The sequence below is a fragment of the Trichechus manatus genome, unplaced genomic scaffold, assembly GCF_000243295.1.
Source record: "Trichechus manatus latirostris isolate Lorelei unplaced genomic scaffold, TriManLat1.0 scaffold00048, whole genome shotgun sequence".
In the NCBI taxonomy this organism is placed as follows: domain Eukaryota; kingdom Metazoa; phylum Chordata; class Mammalia; order Sirenia; family Trichechidae; genus Trichechus; species Trichechus manatus.
The window spans coordinates 4,400,836-4,423,019 of record NW_004443984.1 but is presented as its reverse complement, the minus strand read 5'-3'; the positions used below and the strand labels follow the sequence as shown (position 1 = coordinate 4,423,019).

General features: G+C 42.1%; 1 protein-coding gene and 1 long non-coding RNA gene across 6 annotated transcripts; one reads left to right on the top strand and one right to left on the bottom strand.

Moving 5' to 3' along the window:
• Positions 1 to 7,735: 7,735 nt before the first annotated feature.
• LOC111820718 (uncharacterized) lies at positions 7,736 to 9,448 on the top strand. The gene is made up of 2 exons (XR_002824231.1): positions 7,736 to 8,115; positions 8,642 to 9,448. It is a non-coding gene; the product is annotated as an uncharacterized LOC111820718 (long non-coding RNA).
• Positions 9,449 to 13,004: 3,556 nt separating this feature from the next.
• On the bottom strand, positions 13,005 to 18,416 carry RSRP1 (arginine and serine rich protein 1). Of its 5 annotated transcripts, XR_002824249.1 has the most exons (6): positions 18,217 to 18,416; positions 17,316 to 17,900; positions 16,112 to 16,257; positions 15,476 to 15,519; positions 14,445 to 14,531; positions 13,829 to 13,880 (listed from the first exon to the last, which is right to left on the bottom strand). XR_002824249.1 is itself a non-coding variant. In XM_023732099.1 (5 exons), the coding sequence occupies exons 2-4, from the start codon at positions 17,836 to 17,838 to the stop codon at positions 15,511 to 15,513; spliced, it is 678 nt and encodes a 225-aa protein (XP_023587867.1). In that variant the 5' UTR covers positions 17,839 to 17,900; positions 18,217 to 18,416; the 3' UTR covers positions 13,005 to 13,880; positions 15,476 to 15,510. The 5 variants fall into 5 exon arrangements, 3 of the variants coding, with proteins under 3 accessions (XP_023587867.1, XP_004377159.1, XP_023587866.1); XM_023732099.1 differs by lacking the exon at positions 14,445 to 14,531 and having other exon boundaries at positions 13,005 to 13,880; XM_004377102.2 differs by lacking the exon at positions 15,476 to 15,519 and having other exon boundaries at positions 13,005 to 13,880; positions 18,217 to 18,414.
• Positions 18,417 to 22,184: the final 3,768 nt, after the last annotated feature.

Below are 22,184 nucleotides of genomic sequence, written 5' to 3'. Positions count from 1 at the left end.
AAACAATGTCCAAATTTTAACAGTGCTAAAGTTATTAAAATAATTCAGTAAAGTTCAGGATACAAGATGAATACATTAAAAATCTATTTTTCTGCCTTAACAACCACTAATCAGTGGTTAAGTAGTTGGCTACTGGCTGCTAACTGAAAGGTCAGCAGTTCGTACCCACCTACTGCTCTGCAGGTGAAAGATCTGACAGTCTGTTTCTGTAAAGATTACAGCCTTGGAAATCCTATGGGACAGTTCTGCTCTGTCTTATAGGTTCACTATGAGTTGGGATCAACCTCATGGCAATTCAAATTAGATGTAAACTGAAAAAACAATCTCTAAAATGAAAAATTATCTAAGTATAAAATTTTAAAGGTAAAGGATCTACATGAATAAAATTACAAAATAATTTGAAGTGCAAAAAAATTAAATCTGAATAAATGATGATGGGTAACCTATTTTCTGGCTGTGTAAAAATGGCTTGGCAGAGGGGTCTGACCTCCTCTAAGTTCGTAAGGGGGAGGGAGAATCAAGATCAACAGCCCAAGCCTGATTCCTATGAGGCAGAGGTCAGACATGCCTCCACCCTCCAACCTTTTTACCAATTCTGACACCAACCATCTCTCCCATGGCACTCTCTACTTCTCTGCTGGGTTCAATAATTCATTGCAGTGGCCACACAGAACTCACAGACAATACTCAACATTATGGGGTTTGTTAGGGAAGTAACAGGTTACAATTCAGGTTAAGGAATGCTCAGGATATAGTTCTTTGATTAGGACAGCTCTTCTCAGCCGTGCCGGCAGGCTCACCTCTCTCTGGCCCCTTGGTCTCTGCCCTGCTCTCAGGCAAGTGTTACAAAACTCTTTTAGCTCTACCAATAAGCGCCCTGAGGCACCCCACTCTTGCCAGTAAGCCCTGGCCTGAAGGCACAGCTCTAGCTCCATGAGTTGGCAAACCTAGCTACACAAAGTGCCCTGTCCAAAGGCGCTCAGCTTTCTCACTCCGTGGGCCAGGAACCCACCGCGCTGTCTCCTGCTTCTGATCCCGCCATTTCTCTGTTGCCGCTTCTCGCCGTCTTCAGTGGTACAGCTCTCTCTCTGTCTCCTGGATCTAAGAGGCTTTCAGCACAGGGATCCCGGGTCCAAAAGACACGCTCCTCTCATCGCTCTTCTTTCTTGGTGGTGGTGAGATTCTCCCTTCCCAGCTCTGGGATGGCCCATTTTAAGCCTAGCAGAATGGAAAAACTGACTAATCCCCTCATTAGGGTTCCATACACCTTATTTGCATAGTCCCACTTAATCATTGTGTGTGAGTCACAAAGACTATGGCTAGCAGGGCCACATTAACTAATTTATTGCACCGCAGGCTGGAAGACTTAATATTATAAAAACTTAATATCACAAAAGTCTATCTCGAGTGAGTCTATAAATGTAATGTTAGTACCATAAGAATCTCAGTGGGTTATTGTTTTTGCTTTTTGGAATTGGCAAAATAATTTTAAAGTTTAGTGCTCCTATAAGACAGGTAAAAATCCAAAAATATTACAACACACTGTGTTAGTGACATTGCAAAGAAACAGGAATTTATATATTGCTAGTGGGACTGCAAATTAGAACAACCTCTAGAGAGGGCAATTGTCAATATCTATAAAAATTACAAATGCATTTACTCTTTGATCCAGCTCTCCCTCTTCTGGGAATCTACCCTACAGGTGTACTTGCTAAATATCAAAGGACTTATCTACAAGGTTGTTGATTTCAGCTTTTGTGTGTGTGTGTGTGTGTGCATGTGTGTGTAATAGCAAAAATTGGAAACAACCCAAATGAATGTCAATAGAAGACTGATTAAATATAGTTCATTCATTGGACCACTATGAAACCGTAAAAAGGAATGGTGCAACTTTCTGTGTACTAATTTGGAAAGACTTCCAAAACATACTAATGCAAGGTGCAGAACTGTGTATATAAACCAAAAAAAAAAAACAAAAAAACTCATTCCCCTCAAGTTGATTCCAACTCATGGTGACCCCATGTATTACAGGAAAGATCTGCTCCATAGGGTTTTCTTGGCTGTAATCTCTACAGAAGCAAATCACCAGGCCTTTTCTTCTGCAGCGTCACTAATGTGAGTTTGAATCGACAATCTTTAGATTAGCGGCCCATTGCAAACCCCTCGCATCACCCAGGGACCTTGGTTTGGTGTATATAGTATGCTACGTTTAAAGAAGGTGGAGGAGAAGGGGAACGGTTGCTAAGAATATATTTTTGTTTTGCATAAAGAATTCTGCAAGGATAGACAAGAAACTAAAGTAAATGGTAACCTTCTGAGGGATGTTTACTGTGTTTGTGTGTGCACGTGTGTGTGTGCATTGCAATGGATTTCTCCTTATATATATGCTTTCTGGCCTTGGGTTTATAATTCTGCCAAAAATGATAGGTTGGGCTACAGCCTGCCTAGTGATTGGTCTATTTTACACACCTTGCAGGGATTGGTCAATTTACCATGCAGATAGGGTGCATAAGACCACCCAAGAGGATGAGTGCCCTGCAGGAATTCATTGGTTTATGGTCCTGTTGGGAGATCCATGCCTTGAAATTGATAAGGAGCTTGCTTATACAAGCAGTAAACCCATTCTCAGAGAGAGGCAATGGGAGACAGAAGGAACTTCCTAAAAGAGCTGTAATATAGGTCAAGAGCTGTAAGACTGAAGACTGCAGGAGACCGCACGAGACAGCAGCAGCAGTGTGAGTGGCAGGAACCACGGGACTGACTACCGCACCAGACAGCAGCAGCAGTGTGAGTGGCAGGAACCATGGGACTGACTTGCCAACCCACCGAGAGAGAGAGCTGACTGCCTTCGGGCAGGAGGCTTGCTGGCACAGCAGGGTGCCTCTGGCCACTTGGAGGTGGAGCCAAAAGAGCAGTACTACTTGCCCAAGTGGCAGATAGGTCTGGCAAAGCCCAGAGGGGCCCATCGGCAGAGCCAACAGCAACAGCAGAAAGCTACTACTAGGAGGACAGCAACCAAGCGGGCTGCTATACCGGCCATGAGTTGTGCCCGTTAGCAGCACAGAGGCCAATGGCAGGCAGAGAAGGGCACATGCACAGCCAAGAGAAGGGTCTGCCCCCGGGGATAGCCAAAAAGAAGCTGAGAGCTGTCCTGATTGTAAGCGATCCTGATTAACAAAGTTAAATCTTGTTTCCTGGGTTGTATCCTCTTACTTCCAAGTTGATCCTGATCAGAGTTGTAGCCTGTTACTTCCATAATAAGCCACACATCTGTGAGTATAATCTGTGAGTTGTGTGGCCATTGCAAGGAATTATCAAACCCAACAGAGAAGTAGAGAGTTCATGGAGGGGAAGTAGGGGGGAGCCGCTGGGGTCAGAAATGGTGAAAAATTGGAGGTATGTCTACCTCAACCTCACAGGAGCCGGCTTTGTGCTGATCCTGATTCTCTCAGGAATTTAGGTGAGTACAAACATTAGATTACAGTGTGTGTGTAATCTTTAGTCTCAGATAAAAAAAAGCAGCATAGAAAGGAAAGGCAACATTTTGTGTGGTAAAAATTGCATAACAAATCTGATTTTATAAGATAATGTATTAAGAACATTTACAGGAATATCCATCTTGTTTTCCTGTGCAATATGAGAATTTGTGTGATGCTTCAAAACTATTTCAAACTGTATGATTTATTGTAGCATAATAAGTCACTTCAAAACTTGGTAGCTTAACACAACAACTATCATTTTATTATTATTTCTCACAGTTTTTGGAATTGACTGGGCTCAACTAGGGACTTCTCGCTTGGAGTCTCCCATGCAGTTACAGTCAGACAGTGGCTGGGACTGGAGTCATTGAAAGACTTCCTCACTCAAATCTCTGGTAATTGATGTCACTCGTCATCCAGAACACCTACATATGACCTCTCCATTTGGCCTTCCTTGAAGCATGGTGTCTGGATTCCAAGAAGAAGCATCCCAAGTGTGGTGTAGTGAATTACTTTGTGTGGCCCTTCTAGTCATGATCTTGTGGCTCCCACTGGATGATTAGGTGGGAGTATGCAAATAAGGTGCTTGTGGCCCACCAAGGGGATCGGACTGCCTACTAATAATGCAAATAATGTGCATGGAACCCTTGTAGGGGATTGGTCAGTTATGCTATTCTGCTAGGCTTAAAGGGAGGCAATTCCAGATGCACAGGGGGACCTCACTACTAACAAGAAGAAGAGTCAGAAGTGAAGCAAGTCCTTTGGACCCAGGGTCCCTCTGCTGAGAACCTACTAGACCCGGGAGACAGCATGAGACATCGAGAAGTAGGGGCAGAGTCCCGCGGCAGAGAAACAGCAGCAGCAGAACCAGGAGACTGGTGCGAGATGGCACAGTGGGCTTCCTGACCCACTGAGCAAGGTGGCTACAACGGGCATGCCGACTCACAGAGCAAGAGGACTGAGTGCTTTCAGGCAGGAGGCTTCCTGGCAGAGTGGGGTGCCTTCAGGCACTTACTGGATTAGCTAAATAACTTTGTAACACTTGCCCAAGCAGGACAGAGGCCAGGCTGAGAGCTAAGGCCTGAGAAAGAAGGCCTGTCCTGAGGGAGCCAAAATGATCCTGTCCTTAGGGGGCCAAGAGGAGACCTGCATGGCTGAGAAGGGCCTGCTTGCTTGCACAGCCTAGAGGAGCTGACAGAGCTGTCCTGCACTGAAGACGGGAGACTTTGTCTACGCGCTTCCTGATCCTGATCCTGAGTTGTAACCTGTTACTTCCTTAATAAACCACTTAACTGTAAGTATGTTCTGTGAGTTCTGTGTGGCCATTGGAACAAATTATCAAACCCACCAGAGAAGTAGAGAGTGCCATGGGAGGGACAGCTGGTATCAGAATTGGTAAAATAGTTGGAGAGTGGAGGTATGTCTGACCTCCACCTTATGGGAATCAGCCTTGGGCTGATGCTGCTGATGTTGATTCACCTCCCCTCTCCTGCAGTTAGACGAGGAGGTCTGATGCCATGCCATTTTTATACCAAGACAACCAGGTGAAATTTGTGTCACCTTTGCAACTTCAGAAGTTCACATAGTCACATAGTGTCACTTCCTCCATAGGCACAGATTCAAGTCGATGATGTTCCAAGTCGATGCAAGGAGTGTCAATGTCACATGGTAAGAAGAGCACACAGGATGGAAGATCATTCACCACCTTGGAAAATTCCATTGGCCATACAACTTGTTCTGTTCTCTATTAATAAATATAATGTGAACAAATAGCTCTTTTAAGACTTTGTAAATTTTAAAAATTCTTGCCTAGTCCTGTGAAAGGAATTGTGCTAGGTGTTTTCTTTTTTCTCTTTTAGAACTACTCTCCACCAGTCTCCACCCTATTCTGTGCTCCCAAGGACTGGCATGTATGGATTGTGTCAATAAGCTCCCTTGCCCTCTTCTTGTTGGGTTCTGCCAATGGGTGGCACCTACAGATCTAAAGTCCAGAAGAAATGAGGTCAGGCTATTTATTACCTGGCTAGATAACAGGCTGGCTGCGTTTCTTTAGTCACAGTTTCTGTCTGAAGGCCTTCTCCTATCAATGTACTCTGGGTTCCCATAGCTGCTGCCTCCCCTTGCCTTTTTAAATCTAGGGGTAGCAGTGGTTTCCCACTGGTGCTTCACTATCTTTTGTTGGTTTCTCTTAACCCAGTCCACACTTTAAATAGATGCTTTATCAAAATCTCCTTAACTACCTCGATTAAGTATGTAGGACCCTGACTGATACAATAATCTTTAAAAGCTATAATTATGATTAGTGGTCTTACTGAAAATAATTTTTGTAATAGAAATTTCTGTATTCCTAAAGAATACAATATTTGTAGGATTTCTCTATCAAATCATATTATAGAAAAAAATAAAAGCCTATGACTCTGCTAGATTTGCTATCAAGAAATTTGTCCCGTTTAAATTAACTATATCAAACAAGCAATTCCACACTTAATTACATTTACGTAAGTGTTGCAAAGAAGGATTATAAGTATGAAGGGCTGTTACAGGGGAAATTGATCTTTTGGGGGTGATGGAGGGTAGGGCTTCCCTGAAAAGAGACATTTAAGAAGATCTGAGGTAGGAGGGGGATAAATCTGACTTCAACTGGGAAAAGTCAACAATTACTCAGCATTTCTATGGGCCAAGCACTGGTCACAAATGTTGTTAGGTGCCAGCGAGTCAGTTCTGACTCATAGCGACCCCATCCATGTACAACAGAACAAAACACTGCCCAGTCCTGCACCATCCTCACAATCATTGCTATGTTTGAGCCCTTAGTTGCAGCCACTGTGTCAATCCATCTTGTTAAGCGTCTTCGTCTTTTTCATTGACCTTCTACTTTACCAAGCATGATGTCCTTCTCCAGGAACTGATCCCTCCTGGTAACATGTCCAGAGTACATGAGATGAAGTCTCATCATCCTTGCTTCTAAGGAGCATTCTGGCTGTACTTCTTCCAAGACTTGTACATTCTTCTGGCAGTCTGTGGTATATTCAATATTCTTTGCCAACACCATAATTCAATGGCATCATTTCTTTAGTCTTCCTTATTCACTGTCCAGTTTTCGCATGCATATGAGGCGATTGAAAACACCATAGCTTGTGTCAGGCACACCTTAGTCTTCAAGGTGACATCTTTGTTTTTTAACACTTTTAAGAGCTCTTTTGCAGCAGATTTACCCAACACGATGCATCTTTTAATTTCTTGACTACTGCTTCCATGGGTGTTGATTGTGGATCCAAGTAAAATGAAATCCTTGACAACTTCAATCTTTCCTCCATTTATCATGATGTTGCTTATTGGTCCAGTTGTGAGGATTTTGGTTTTCTTTATGTTGAGGTGTAATCCATACTGAAGGCTGTGGTCTTTGATCTTCATCAGTAAGTGCTTCAAGTCCTCTTCACTTTTAGCAAGCAAGGTTGTGTCATCTGCATATCACAGGTTTTAATCCTGATGCCTCGTTCTTCTTCATATAATCCAGTACATACTTTACATATATTAACTAATATATGTCACAAATATGTTACATGTATTAACTAATTTGTCCTCAAATCATCATATGACATGGATGTTACTTTATTATTATTTTTTTCATAAGTGATGAGCCAAAGAATAAACCAAAACCAAATCCGTTGCTGTTGAGTCTATTTCAACTCACGGTGACCTCAAGTGTTATAGATTAGAACTGCTCCATAGGATTTTCTTGGCTGTAATCCGCAGTGTCGCTGGGTGGGTTGGAACCACTAACCCTTAGGTTAGTAGTCAAGCACAAAACACAAACTGTTTGCGCTACTCAGGAACCTAAGGAGCCAAAGAATATACGAATTACATAACCCCAGAATGATTATACAGTTCATTATTGAACAAATAGGTGAATAAACGGACAATGATGTTTCATGAAGAAATGTGAAGTCAAAGCCTCAAATTAATCCAAGAAATCTTTGTGTATCATGCAGATGCTTGAGGAGAGATCCCAAATGCCCCAAGTCAATCTGTTTGTTCATTCATTCATTCAACAGCATGAAACTAACTCATACTCTGTGCCTGGTGCAGTTCGGGGCGCAGAGAATAAGTTACAAATAATATAGGAACAGACTTTCTTCTTAGGATGTTTACGTTGTGCCGAGGGGTGGGAGGAGGGGATTGGGGGAGAGTCAATAAACTGCTATGCAGAGAATTAAAATAGGATGTGACGGCAACTGTGGGCCTAATTTGGATTGGGTAAGGAGAAATCTGAATTACAAGAATGCGCTTTGTGCTGCATTCTCACATATTTGGTGGTTTCCTCCCTTATCCCTCTTCCTCGAATTTCCTTTTACGATCCCCACACAGGAGGTAAACATCCCACCGTCCCACGCTTTTCTGCTGTGTCAATTGCACATCCCTACGGTTCGCTACTCAATGAGGCTGCGCCTAGGCCTGTATCCAATCGGATACAGCCTAGGGCTCCTCGGGGCGGGGATTGGTTCCTCAGCTCTTGCGAGTTTCCCTTAACTGCAGCGACCCGACAACCGGAAGTGAGCCAGAGAGTCGACAAAGTTATTTGTTGTTGCCCGAAATCTGGAGAATAAAGCTCTACTGTGTGATGGCTGCTGAGAAGGTAGGTGACAGGGCCTTGCCCAAGCGTAGGTATTATTGTTGTTAGGTGCCGTTGAGTGGATTCCGACTCACAGCGACCCTATGTACAACAGAACGAAACACTGCCCGGTCCTGTGCCATCCTCATAATCGTTGCTGTGTTTGAGACCATTGTTGAAGCCACTGTGTCAATCCATTTTGTCGAGGGTCTTCCTCTCTTTCTCTGACCCTGTGCTTTACCTAGCATGATGTCCTTCTCCAGGGACTGGTCCCTCGTGATAACATGTCCAAAGTATGTGAGACGAAGTGTCGCCATCCTTGCCTCTAAGGAACAAATCGCTCTTGGAAAAAATACAGCCAGAATGCTCCTTAGAGGCAAGGACAGGGGTAGGGGGCATTTACGGATAGAAGTCAGGTCAAGACGTGGAGGTGATGCCTGGATGCTGGGGCAGGGAGACAAAGACACTGTGGGGTCAGAGGTGGAGGCCCCAGACCCGGTCACTAGAAGCTGAGCCGGCCCCCTCTGAAAATCTGCCCTCATCACTGCAGGTGCCGGTGAACAGCGTGGAAGAAGAGCAACCCCTCTCCGGCGGCCGAGTAGCTGGCTGCTCAGAAACGCGAACAGAGACTGCACAAATGCCAGGAGCTGCACCTGAAGCGGGTGAGTAGTCCCGGAGGCCAACTCAGACCTCTCAGTTGGCCAGGCCCATGCGGCGTTCACAGAGGGACGAGGAAGCTGAACCAGTCGGCCTTACAGACGGTAGGGCTGAATTATCTTCCAAGATGAAACATCTAGCCCGGTGATTCTCAACCTTGGCAGCACGTTGGAATCGTTTTGAGAACTTTTTCAGAAATACACATGCTCAGGCTTCATTTCTGTAGTGTCTGATGTCGCTGACTCATAATTGACTAGTTTGAAGAATGGTCCCATTCACCATATTTCTTTTGGATTAGGCAGAGGTAACAGAGTATACATGAAAATTCTGTGTCAAAGTGGTGTGACATACTAAAACCGTTGCCATTGAGTTGATTCATAGCAGCCCTATACGACAAAGTAGAACTGCCCCATAGGGTTTCCAAGGCTATCATCTTCACAGTTTATGGAAGCAGACTGCCACATCTTTCTCCTGCAGAGTGGCTGGTGGGTTCAAACCACCAACCCCTCAGTTAGCAGCTGAGCACTTAACCACTGTGCCACCAGTAACATATTTACTGCCCTCATATTTCAGTATGAATCTGAGTTATTTCCCAATCCTCAATCCAGATCATCTGACAGTACTAACTTATAAATTAAAATGAAAGTCAACAAAGTTCATTAAACAGGTTTCTTTGTAGAATGTTTTTCTTAAGGTATTGCTTCCAAAAAGGAAGGCAGCTTTTATTTCCGTATTGTTAGAGACACCCTTATAATGATGATGCAGATATTGACTACATTAATGAAAGGAAAGCCAAATTCAACAAGAAGGCAGAAAGATTCTATGGGAAATATACAGCTGAAATTAAACAAAACTTGGAAAGAGAACAGCTGTCTAATCTCCTTCAGGAACTGTTTTGATGTGCAGGGAGAGGTAAAACCAGGGTAGTGAAGTGTCACTGCCAAATTATGCCAAAAAACCTGGACTCTCTATGTATGCCTTTCTAATATGTAAAGAAGTATTCTAAGTTTCTATGAATGTCTGTGTATTGTCATGCTTATATATATGTACTTGTTTTAAATAAATCTGCCTTGAATTTGTTTAAAGCGTGTATTTAATGTATGAAGCCGCTAATCTTAAATATTAGCTACACACGTTGAGTCATCATTGTCCTGAAATTTGTCATATATTTCACTTGACCTATTTAACTTGGGAGCATTCAGAGGTAGGACGCTAAATTGATAATTTTTCTTGCAAGAAGGTGGCAGTAGCTACCTTTCCCCAGAAGTCACAATTACATATGCTTGCCTGTCCCATGCTCTGCCCCACGCCCCAGGTACATTTATCTGCTGACTGCTGAGGCAAGCATGTGAGGTAGGAGACTGATGCTCTTAGGGCATTTTGTAAAACTGCCAAATTTCAACAAGTAAATACCCCTTGGAAGAAAGTCAAGTTAAAACATTTGGTCAAAGTATTACTAAAGTATGTATAAAATGTGGTAATTAAAAAGGCTTAATTGGTCCAAAGGACTAATGGACCACAACTACCACAGCCTCCATTAGACTGAGTCCAGCACAACTAGATGGTGCCTGGCTACCACCACTGACTGCTCTGACAGGGATCACAATAGAGGGTCCCAGACAGCTGGAGAAAAATGTACAACAAAATTTTAACTCAAAAAAAAAAAAGACCAGATTTTCTGACAAGAGACTGGAGAAACCCCAAGTGTATGGCCCCGGAAACCCTTTCAACTCAGTACTGAAGGCACTCCTGAGGTTCACATTTCAGCCAAAGATTTGATAGGCCAATAAAACAAAATGAGACTAAATGGGCACACCAGCCCAGGGGAAAGGACGAGAAGGCAGGAGGGGACAGGAAAGCTGGTAATAGGGAACCCAAGGTCAAGAAGGGGAGAGTATTGACACATCGTGGGGTTGGCAACCAATGTTACAAAATAATGTGTATTAATTGTTTAATGAGAAACTAATATGCTCTGTAAATGTTCATCTAAAGCACAATTAAAAAAAAAAGCTTTATTGGAATTTAAACCTTATTTCAACCAACAGGTATTAAGAATATTTTATTTCAACTGTAACTAAAAAATTGGAACATATGGTTTGAGTAGTAATTATGGGAAATATAGGACAGAAAACCTGAACTCAGAATAATCACATAAAACAAGGGATTAACTACGTGCCATGCCTGTAAATAAAAAACATGACTAAGATTGGGTCAAGTAGAGCACGCTTGTATACTCTCCATATACTAGAAGCTCTGATTTAATAAATGATGGGCTGATAAACAACAGAAGATGGTAATATAAGTCCTATTAATAGAGATACTGGTCCCTAGGTAGCAGTTTGCACTTATCTACTAACCTAAAGGTTGGTGGTTTGAACCCACACAGTGGTACCTTGAACACAGGCCTGGTGATCTGCTTCTAAAAGGTCACAGCCATGAAACCCTATGGAGTGCAGTTCTACTGACACACACACAAGGGTCACCATGAGTTAAGATGCAACAAGACAGCAACTGGTTCTGGTTTTTAGTGTCAAATTATCCTTCAGAGCAGCTCTGTCCAAAAGAACTTCCTATAATGTTAAGACTAACTTAAGTTCCATCTTAAGGACCTTCACTGGTTATCTTTTTAGAACTTATCAACTTCTACTGATGAACTTAGGGCTTCTTTTGTTTAATGAGAAACTAATATGCTCTGTAAACGTTCATCTAAAGCACAATTAAAAAAAAAAAAAAGCTTTATTGGAATTTAAACCTTATTTCAACCAACAGGTATTAAGAATATTTCAACTGTAACTAAAAAATTGGAACATATGGTTTGAGTAGTAATTATGGGAAATATAGGACAGAAAACCTGAAGTCAGAATAATCACATAAACAAGAGATTAACTATGTGCCATGCCTGTAAATAAAAAACATGACTATTATCTATTCATTCTATTCTCTGGGTATTTGTCTTTTCCTGAGTAATTTTTCTGTTGACCCTCTAATATTCTCCCCATCATACTCTTTAACATGTTATCCCTGTTTACTGGAAATCTGTCATCATTTCTCAATTTGTTAAAATGGTGGCAAAGGAGGAAGCAAAGTTGGTAATTACGAGGATACTTACACTTAAATGTTTACCTGGGTTTTACTGACTATGCAAAGGCATTTGACTGTGTGGATCACAGCAAATTAGGGATAACTTTGTGAAGAATGGGAATTCCAGAACAACTGTGCTCATGCAGAACCTGTATATCAACGGACAGGCAGCCATTTGAAGAAAACAAGGGAATACTGTGCAGTTTAAAATCAGAAAAGGTGCACATCAGGGTTGTATCCTTTTCACCATAATTATTCAATTTGTATGCTGAACAAAAAATAATCCTAGAAACTGGACTGTATGAAGAACACAGCGTCAGGACTGGAGGAAGACTAACCACCTGTGATAATGCAAATGACAGGACCCTGCTTGCTGAAAGTGAAGAGGGCTTGAAGCACTTACTGATGAAGATCAAAGACACAGCCTTCAGTATGGATTACACCTCAACATAAAGAAAACCAAAATCCTCACAACTGGACCAATAAGCAACATCATGATAAATGAAGAAAAGATTGCAGTTGTCAAGGACTTCATTTTACTTGGATCCACAATCAACACCCATGGAAGCAGCTGTCAAGAAATCAAAGGACGTACTGCATGGGCAAATCCGCTACAACAGACCTCTTTAAAGTGTTAAAAAGCAAAGATGTCAACTGTAAAGACTAAGGTGCACCTGGCCCAAGCCACTGTACTTTCAATAGCTTCATGTATGTGCAAAAACTGGACAGTGAATAAAGAAGACCAAAGAAAAATTGATGCCTTTGAATTATGGTGCTGGCAAAGAATACTGAATATACCATGGACTGCCAGAAGTCTTGTAAGAAGTACAGCCAGAACGCTCCTTAGAAGCGAGGATGGTGAGATTTTCTCTCACATACTTTGAACATGTTCTCAAGAGGGACTAGTCCCTGAAGAAGGACATCCTGCTTGATAAAAGGCTCACTGAAAAAGAGGAAGACCCTCAAAGAGATTGACACAGTGGCTTCAACAATGGGCTCAAACACATCAACAATTGTGAGGATGGCACAGGACCAAGCAGTGCTTCATTTTTTGTACATAGGAGGGTTGCTATGTACCTAACATAACGGCACCTAACCACCACCAATGTACTTTAAAAAAAAGAAAATCCCTCAAGGGCAAATTGAATCTCATGCATATTTTTATCCTAATAGCATTTTTTTTTTTTTAACCTAAGAATTTCAATTTGGTAAGGAGGAGCTTTTAAAAAGCACTAAGAATAAAGAAATACAATTAAATCTCAGATTCTACAGCTTATTGAGTTTCCATTTCAACTTCTTTCTGGCTTAGTTTCCTGCCCTGAAGCCCTTATTACTGTTTCAGGGTAATACTACTCTAGTAGTGCATAAATTTTAGGTCAAGCTTTTCAAATTTTAATAAGTATCTAAATCAATTGGGAACTTTTAAAAAAATTCAGATTCTGACTCAGGTCTGGGGTAGGGACTTGAGCTTCAGCATTTCTAACAAGCTTCCACTCAATGGCCAGCAAAGCCCCTATCAGTCCATGGACCACACTTGGGAATTAGGTAACATATACAGGATAAAGTGACACCAAAATAATTTAACAATGGCATTTATTAACAAATATACATAACACAAACACAGTTCAATATTCAATTACCACGTGTGTCTTACAAATTTTACTTCTACGTAACCAATTATACAAAATATGTACAAATATAGTATATACAAGACTCCCACCTGTTCGTAACCTCTGGACCATGTGTGCTATCTCACATCTGCAAGACAAACCTAAAATGTTAATATTTAAATATTTGAGTATTTAAATCTTCTCATGTTGGGTTTTTTATTTGCAACAATTACCACTAAGTGGCTCAGAGAGATTGGGTTAATGCTAGAAACTTTCAATAAAGTGCAGTTTCAGACAACCTTAGCCATTAGCTTTCTTCATTTACACAGGCAACCACAGTTCATACGGACTTTTTTTCTTATTTACTTTTGGGGATCCTGAAGAAGTCTCTCCGGCAGTGGCTTTAGCTGCTTTCTCAAGTGCTGGCTTTGCTACAGAATTCTGTAAGAGAACAAATTCTTATGTCAAATTCCCAAACACATACATTCAACACTCAGAAATTACATCTAAGATTGAGACTTAAGACTTATCAACCAAATGCAGAGTATGGACCTCGTTCATAACTTGATTCAATTAATCCGTAATACCATAAGAAAACTATTAGGGGAAATCAGACATGCAAAAGGTATGTTATGACAATTAGGTATCATAACAGTTTTGATGTTTTGTTTTTTAAGCCCTTATCTGATTCTGAGATATTCTGAGTTCTGCTTTTAAAATATTTCAATTTAAAAAAGTATAAAGGGAATAGATAGAATGGCAAAATACTGAAAACAATGTGGATTTGAGAGATGGGAGCCCATTATACTGGTCACCTGTAAAAGTGGCACAAAAATATAAATGCTGTATTTTGTAAAATTGTATTTACAGAGAGGTTTAACAGACCCCCAAATGATCACCACAAACACAAAACAATAAGCCTTCCAAAAGAAAAAAAAAGCCTACATTATACTAGTTACGTTCCAAATCTGATTTCTGAACGTCCAATGCTTAGATAGTACTTACTAAATTAGAGCTAAAAGCTATGCTTCTTTGCTGGAAAGATTTTTCACTGGGACTTTTAGTTCCATCTTTGGTTAGCTTTTCAGACAGCTAGACAGGTAAGAAAGTACATTTTTTAAAAGCATGCCCTTGGTTTGAGTACTGTGTAACAAGTAGTATACAAATTCAGTTGCATATAGAAGTTGCCTTTAACTATATAATTATCTGCCTAAATAACAAAGTACTGTTGGGGTTTCCCCTGAAAATTTATTTAAAAGCTTGATTAAGGTATTATTTGCCATACTACAAATAACCTTATCCCCCTACTCCAAATTCAAATAACTTTTAAGAGTAAAGTCATACCAGAAAATACATAGTTTCTAATTTATTTCTTCAACTAACTATGGCATTTGCCTGTTTAGCCACCTAACCATCTGAATAAGCCATTCAACTAAGACCCTATTTGTCTACTAATAGCAAACAAAACCCACATCAGGGTCCCAATTGTAGGCTCATCTAGATAGCTCATCTTGTCTGTGTTCCATGTTAACTGACTCTTCTACATTTTTTTATCCAGACACTTGAAACTTAAATGATTCGTTACCAAAAAAAAACCTAAGCAGTCCCTGAAGTTCAACATAAATCACAAACAAATATGAACATAAATTCCTAACTCCCTTAAACCTTAAGGTTATATATCTGAAGCTTTGAACTTCACACAAATACAGTGTCATATGCCAGTGCATACCCTGCACATTTCTGGAAAATTACAATAAACTCATCTGCAAGTGAATCAGGTCTCTTCTTCAGTAATCTCTCTAAACATCTGGAATATACTACATATATTATGAAGGACCATCTATCTCACAGATGCAACACCGTTACAAAGTGTACCATCGATTAGTTTAAAAACTGTTTTTAGTACCTTATCCAAATAGTACCTGACCCAAATTCTAGCATGCACACAATCTACTAACCAAAAGCTAAGCTTTTATGTGTGAACGTAAACTTCAAATTATTTAAACCTCTGATGCTTTAGCCCATGTATCAATTACCACAGATTTTCTTCATCAATGTCTGGAGACCACATTCAAGATTTCTATAAGACAGAAATAAAGCAGGTAAACTATACTGTATGTTGAGTACAGAATTTGTGGGAACATAATGCTGCAAATGAAAGCTACAGATAAATTATGTGTAAAACCTAGAGTTTACAAGTATCTGTTAATTATATAGATATCAAACCAAGTACCAATTACAATATATTAACAGGGCATAACAGTGATTAGTATTTCGTCAAGCCAAAATAAAGTCCATTATTCTTCCATTTCCATGGGTGAGAGCCTATCTAGTATCTTCAGATCTGTTATTTTTGACATTTAGGTAGCTTGTCCACAACTCACTGCTGAAAACCAGAACTTTCTGCACCCAACAGGAGCTCCTGGACCATGGACTCTCTGGGACAGTCCCAGGCAACATGGGATGGTTGGTCACCAAAATATAAAGTTCGTAACTTCCATTTTCACAGATAACAGCATTTCTAGTATTTTCAGATCTACTATTTTGAAATTAGCAAATTATATTAGTCTTTCTGAGAAATGTAATCTAAAGTAAATCAAATAAAAATGGCTAATCAGATCTTCCTGTTAGTTTTTCCAAGTATTTCCTTTGGATAAACATGGAACACTTACCTCAAACTTCACAGCATTATTTGGTGCAGCTGTTCCACAGTTTGTTTCTTTAGGCACAGTTCTGAGACTAGCTGGCAAGTCAAGGTTGGCTGTTCCTAAAGCTTTTGCTGCATTGGCTTTTGCTATTTCTAACAGCTCCATTCGATCTACAAAACATAAAAAAAATTCACTAGTACCCAAAAGGACTCAAAATCACGAACTAAACATAAGTTTCACTAAAAATATAGACAATTTTATCATTTGTTTTATATAAACTGTAACTATTCATGAAAAAGGAGCCCTGGTTGCGCAGTAGTTTAAGAGCTCGGCTGCTCACCAAGAGATCGACAATTTGAATTCACCAGCCACTCCTCTGAAACCCTGTGGGGCAGTTCTACTCTGTCCTATAGAGTTGCTATGAGTCTGAATTGACTCAAAACAGCAAAAGGTTTTGATTTATGAAACAAGTTTTTACCTCTTTTGCTAAGAAAAATATAACAAGCATCCTTAAATAATGTCAATTAAATTTTCCTTACGAAAGGCCTGAACTTCATACTGTTTTTGCTTTCTCTTCATATTCGTATTTGAGTTTCAGTTTTGTGGTAACAGACTTATTTTAGAAGAGTTTTAAATTTACAGAAAAGTTGTGAATTTAGAGTTCCCTTATCCAGTTTGAGCTCAGGCTGTCAACCAAAAGGTAGGCAGTTCAAATCCACCAGCTCCTCAGAAACTCTATGGGGCCGTTCTACTCTGTCCTATAGGATTGCTGTAAGTCGGAATGGACTTGATAGCAGTGGGTATTAGCAGAAACTGCTTAGTTAGGGCAGATCACTAATTAAAACAGTAAGAAGGCTCCACAAGTAAAGAGAATTTCCTCCACCCACAGCCGTTTATTTAACCCCCACCATGTTCAGCAACAGGTTTTGTTTTGTTTTAAGGTCGCTGTAAGTCAAAATGGACTGGAAGGCAATGGGTTTATTTATTTTTTTAACAGACCTTTAATCCGGAGAAATAAGAACACTGCCTATTCAAAAATAGGCTTTTGATACTACTGTAGTGCTGATCAGCTAATCAGCCAACCAGCCCAAAAATACGTAGATTTCATGCAAAGATAATGAATTAAAATTATATAGCGGCTTCAGTTCCCTAACCTATCCATATACTGTTGCCATGTGTAGAAAAGGCGAAAAAGAAGAACTGTGCGCCTCTCTCAATGGTAACTCACCTTTTTCAGTTAAGCGAAAAGGGGTTCTGCTCCGCGACCGCGTCCTGCATCTCTCCCTCCAACTTCGGTGTTCTTCCGGGTACACCGTGCGGCCAAAGCCGTAGTACCGTCGTCCCCGCGTGAGGGCGTAGGCCCTTCTATAGTAGGACGTCCCTCGAGAGCGAGACCTGCTACGAGATCGGTGGCGCGAAGAAGGACGGTAATAGCTCCCAGAGGACCCGTAGTGCCTTTCTCGGTACCGGCGGCTGCGGGACCGCGAGCGGCTGCGCGAATAAGACCGCGAGTAACGCCTGAAATTCCGCTGGTGGCGCCTCCGGGAGCGAGACCTTGACCTGTCCCTTCTCCGGAGCAGGCTCCGACTGCGGGACGACGACCGACTCGAGACGCTGATGCCGGACCGAGAGCTTCTGGAAGAGGAGCGACTACTGGTCCGCGAAGACGACAGGCGGCTGGAGTGGTCCGTTGTGGGGGGCTCCTTCTCCTGCGGCGAGCCCGGCCACATGTCGTTCACGTAGTTAGACATCTCTGCCTGCGGCTTTAACCACTTCTTCGAGAAGAACCACTTCCCGAAAACTCAGGTTGTTGCTTACAAACAAGGGGGAAAAAAAAAAAGGGTGAAGTGCGGAAGCGGGTCACCGCGCCCAGGTTACAGTCCCCTCCCGGAAGCTACCCGCCCGGCGGCCTCGGGAGGCCGAGCTACGGCGCAGGCGCGGCCAGGCCCTGCGAAAACAAACGAGCCCTAAAACCCCGATGAAGTCTGTGACTCTGCGAAGCCAACTCCAAACGCTTGCCTTCCCACCCGCAACCGGTTCCAGTTTTTGCAACACGCAGGGCCCAGCACTCTTCCTTCCACCCACACCTGGGGTAACTCCGGGACCTACCTCACCACCAGAAAACTTACCACAGGCTGTCGACACCCCACTCAAGACGAAGAGAAAGGCCCAACGAACGCCTCTCTATCAAAGTTTAGGACTAAAAAAAGCCTTAGCCAACCTACTCTAGAACCTTAAACTCGCAACCTCCACCTCCGATGTCTTGACGCGAACTCAGCACACCGCACCCAGACGCGGTCGAAAGTACCAGAAGCAAGAGCTCGGAGCATGCGTAGAGACGTTTACGCGGTGGGCGTGGCTCTCTTCTGGTCCAACCACTGCCCTTCCTCTTTCCGCCTGGCGCCCTTTCCACCTCCCTTAGGGCGAACAGGATACGCATGCGCGAATGAGTCCCCGAGTGCTACTGCACCTGGGTGTTCGGCGGCTAGTAGTTGTTTCGTTTTCTTGAGGGAAACGAGGAGGAAGTGAGGCGACCCCCAGCGTCGCGACACCAGGCTCCTAACCTACCGCACGGGCGGGGTCGGGCGTAAGTGTCTGGCGGGGAGTGGGGGAAGGGGGAGGAACAGCCGCAGTCTAGAGCTCGGACCAGGGACTGTGAGTGTCATATGCTGACAAGGTCGTTGCCTCCACCCTTTGGGACGCTACAAACTCGGGCTGTGTCTCAGTGGCCCCTTCCTGGACACTTTTCCTGTCCTGTGCCTGTGTCCAGCCCGCAACCGGAGAGGGCGACTGCACCCCTCCTCCGAGAGATCACAGGATCCCTGAAAATGCAATATTAACTTTTAAAAAGCTTTTTTACTTCCATATTTTGGCCAAGTAATGGTAAGAAAGGGTGGAGACAGAATTCAAAACAGAGAGGAAAGCGATCAAAGCAGTAATAGCTTTCTTCCTCTGTAACTTAGAAGCTTCAAGTGAACGTTTAATGCTGCTTGTTGTTAGCGCCTTTGGTTGTGGATCAGACTGTTGTAATCCATAAGGTATTTTATTGGCTGATTTTCGGGAGTTTGTACCACTCAGGGACTCCTAATGCTGCTTAGGGTGGTAAATTATTGGTTACTACCACCACCGTCTGTTGCCATCAAGTCGACTCCAAGTGTGTCAGAGTAGAATTGTTAGTCACAAATTAACACTAGTTCTAGTTCCACTAGAACTGCCATCCTCAATGAGGATGGATTTTTAACAGTGGATTCAGATATACCAACAATCATGAAGATGGCACAGGACTGGGCAACATTTCATTCTGTTATACATAAGGTCACCATGAGTCAGAGCCAAAACGACAGCAATTAAGAAATGCCAGCCACTAGTAAAAAGGGTTCCTCCAACCTGAGCCATTTAACACCCATAAAACCAGTTGCCATTGCATCAGATCTGATTCATCGCAACCCCTGTCTGTCAGAGTATTCAGGGCTGTGACCTTTGAAAAGCAGATCGGCAGGCTTCTCTTCCAAGGCACCACCTTCAAAGGAACCACTAAACTTTCAGCTAGTAGTCAAGTGCTTAACTGTTTGTGCCACTCAGGGACTCCTTAACACCCATAGTTGATCTTTGATTAGTAAGAATGATGTCTGAGATGTCTATTCCTCGGAAAGAGTGCTTTGTTGTTGTTGTTAGGTGCCGTCGAGTCAGTTCCAACTCATAGGGACCCATGTACAACAGAACAAGACACTGCCCGGTCCTGCGCTATTCTCACAATCGTTATGCCTGACTCATTCTTGCAGCCACTGTGGCACCATTCTCACAATCGTTTTGCTTGACCCATTCTTGCGGCCACTGTGTCAGTCCATCTTGTTAACAGTCTTCCTCGTTTTCTCTGTCTGCTTTACCAAGCATGATGTCCTTCTCCAGGGACTGGTGCCTCCTGATAACATGCCCAAAGTATGTGAAACGAAGTCTCGCCATCCTTGCATCTAAGGAGCATTCTGGCTGTACTTCTTCCGAGACAGATTTGTTCGTTCTTCTGGCAGTCCGTGGTATATTTAGTATTCTTCTCCAACACCATAATTCAAAGGCATCAATTCTTCTTTGGTCTTCCTTATTCATTATCCACCTTTCACATGCATATGAGGCAACTGAAAATACCAGGGCTTAGGTCGGGCACACCAAGAGGCAGTCGTTAGAACAGAACAAGGGGATACTGCGTGGTTTAAAATAAGGAAAGGCGTCTGTCAGGGTTGTATCCTTTCACCATACTTATCCATGAGGAGCTGGACTGTATGAAGAACATGACATCAGGATCGAAGGAAGACTTATAACAACCTGCAGATGACACAACCTTGCTTGGTGAAAGCGAAGAGGACTTGATGTACTTACTAATGAAGATCAAAGACTACAGCCTTCAGTACGGATTTACCCTTGAACATAAAACAAAAATCCTCGCAACTGGTCCACTAAGCAACATCATGATAAATGGAGAAAATATTGAAGCTGTCAAAGGATTTCATGGTACTTGGATCCTCAACACCCATGGAGGCAGCAGTTAAGAAAAAACAATGCATTGCACTGGGCAAATCTGAAAGTCTGAAGTACTGAAAATGAAAATGTCACTTCGAGGACTAAAGTGTGCCTGATCCAAGCCATGGTGTTTTCCATCACTTCGTATGCTTGTGAAAGATGGATAATGAATAAGACTGGAGAAGAACTGATGTCTTTGAATTATGGTGTTGGCAAAGAATACTGAATATACCATGGACTGCCAGAAGAACAAAGAAGTCTGTCTTAGAAGAAGTACAGCCAGAGTGCTCCTTGAAAGTGAGGATGGGGAGACTTTGTCTCATGTAGTTTGGACATGTTATCAGGAGGGGCCGGTCCCCAGAGAAAGACATCATGCTTGGGAAGGTAGAGGGCCAACGAAAAAGAGGAAGACCCTTGACTAGATGGATTAACACAGTTGGCCACAACAACGGGCTCAACCACAGCTCTACCCTGAAAATTATATATTCTAAAATGTCTTCCAATAATTTTAATTTTTAGGTTTTACATTTAGATCTTTACTCCACCTAGAATATGAGCTTTTCCCCCCTCCATTTATGTCAGCATCATTTAATAAAATTTTTTTCCATTAAATCAAAACATCTTGTCAAAGGTTAAAGTTCCATATACATAAGCTGTTTTGTGCCATTTATCTGTTCTTCTGCCATCAATGCTTTCTTTACAATCACTTTGTGGTGAGTCATTTATTAAGGAGTTTGAATTGGAAATACCGGGTACAAACATGATAGCTTTAATTTTTCCTGGGACTACCCTCAAAGTTCCCTATGCTGAACTTGGTTTTTTCTTAAGAGTGGGTCCTTTAATCACATCTTGACCATTTATTACAACCTCTTAGTCACTCTTGGTTATTAGAATAGATTCATCTTTGGTTTTTAAAACTCCATCTTATTCTAAACTTCAATATTAAACTCAATTCAGATCTCATTCTTCCTCACCCCCATGCAAACTAGACCTGTCTGTGGCTCAAGGGACTTATGGTAGAGTGGGTTATGGGGTTCATTCTTTACACAGTTCAGTCTCTCTTTGAATGTCCACTCCTCCCTTCAGATTCTATATTCTCATGGAGCCATTCTTGCTCACATGACTGGCTGCTTATTGGTGGTAAGGTAGTTGATTGGCTTCACTGTAATTAATTCTCATTATCTGAAACTGCTGGTTTTTGCTGATGGTCTCGTGTACATAGCGCAGGGTGTTGTTATGTTGATGAGGCCATATTAGTGTAGGGTGTGTTAAGCCTATCACTTGAGATATAAAAGGAGCAGATTAGACACTGAGAAGGAAGAAGGTAGATGCTACATGGAGCTCACCAAGGCATGAAGAAACAGAAACTGAAAGAGACTAAGATCTTCCCCTAGAGCCTACAGAGGGAGAGCCTTTCCCTATAGCCTGTGCCCTGAATTAGGACTTCTAACCTCCTAAAATGTGAGAAAATAAATTGCTGTTTGTTAAAGCCACCCATTGGCAGTATTTCTGTTATAGCAGCACCAACAGACAACCTCCCTCTGTCCCACTCTAGCCCCTCATTCATCTTTCAAATCTTTCT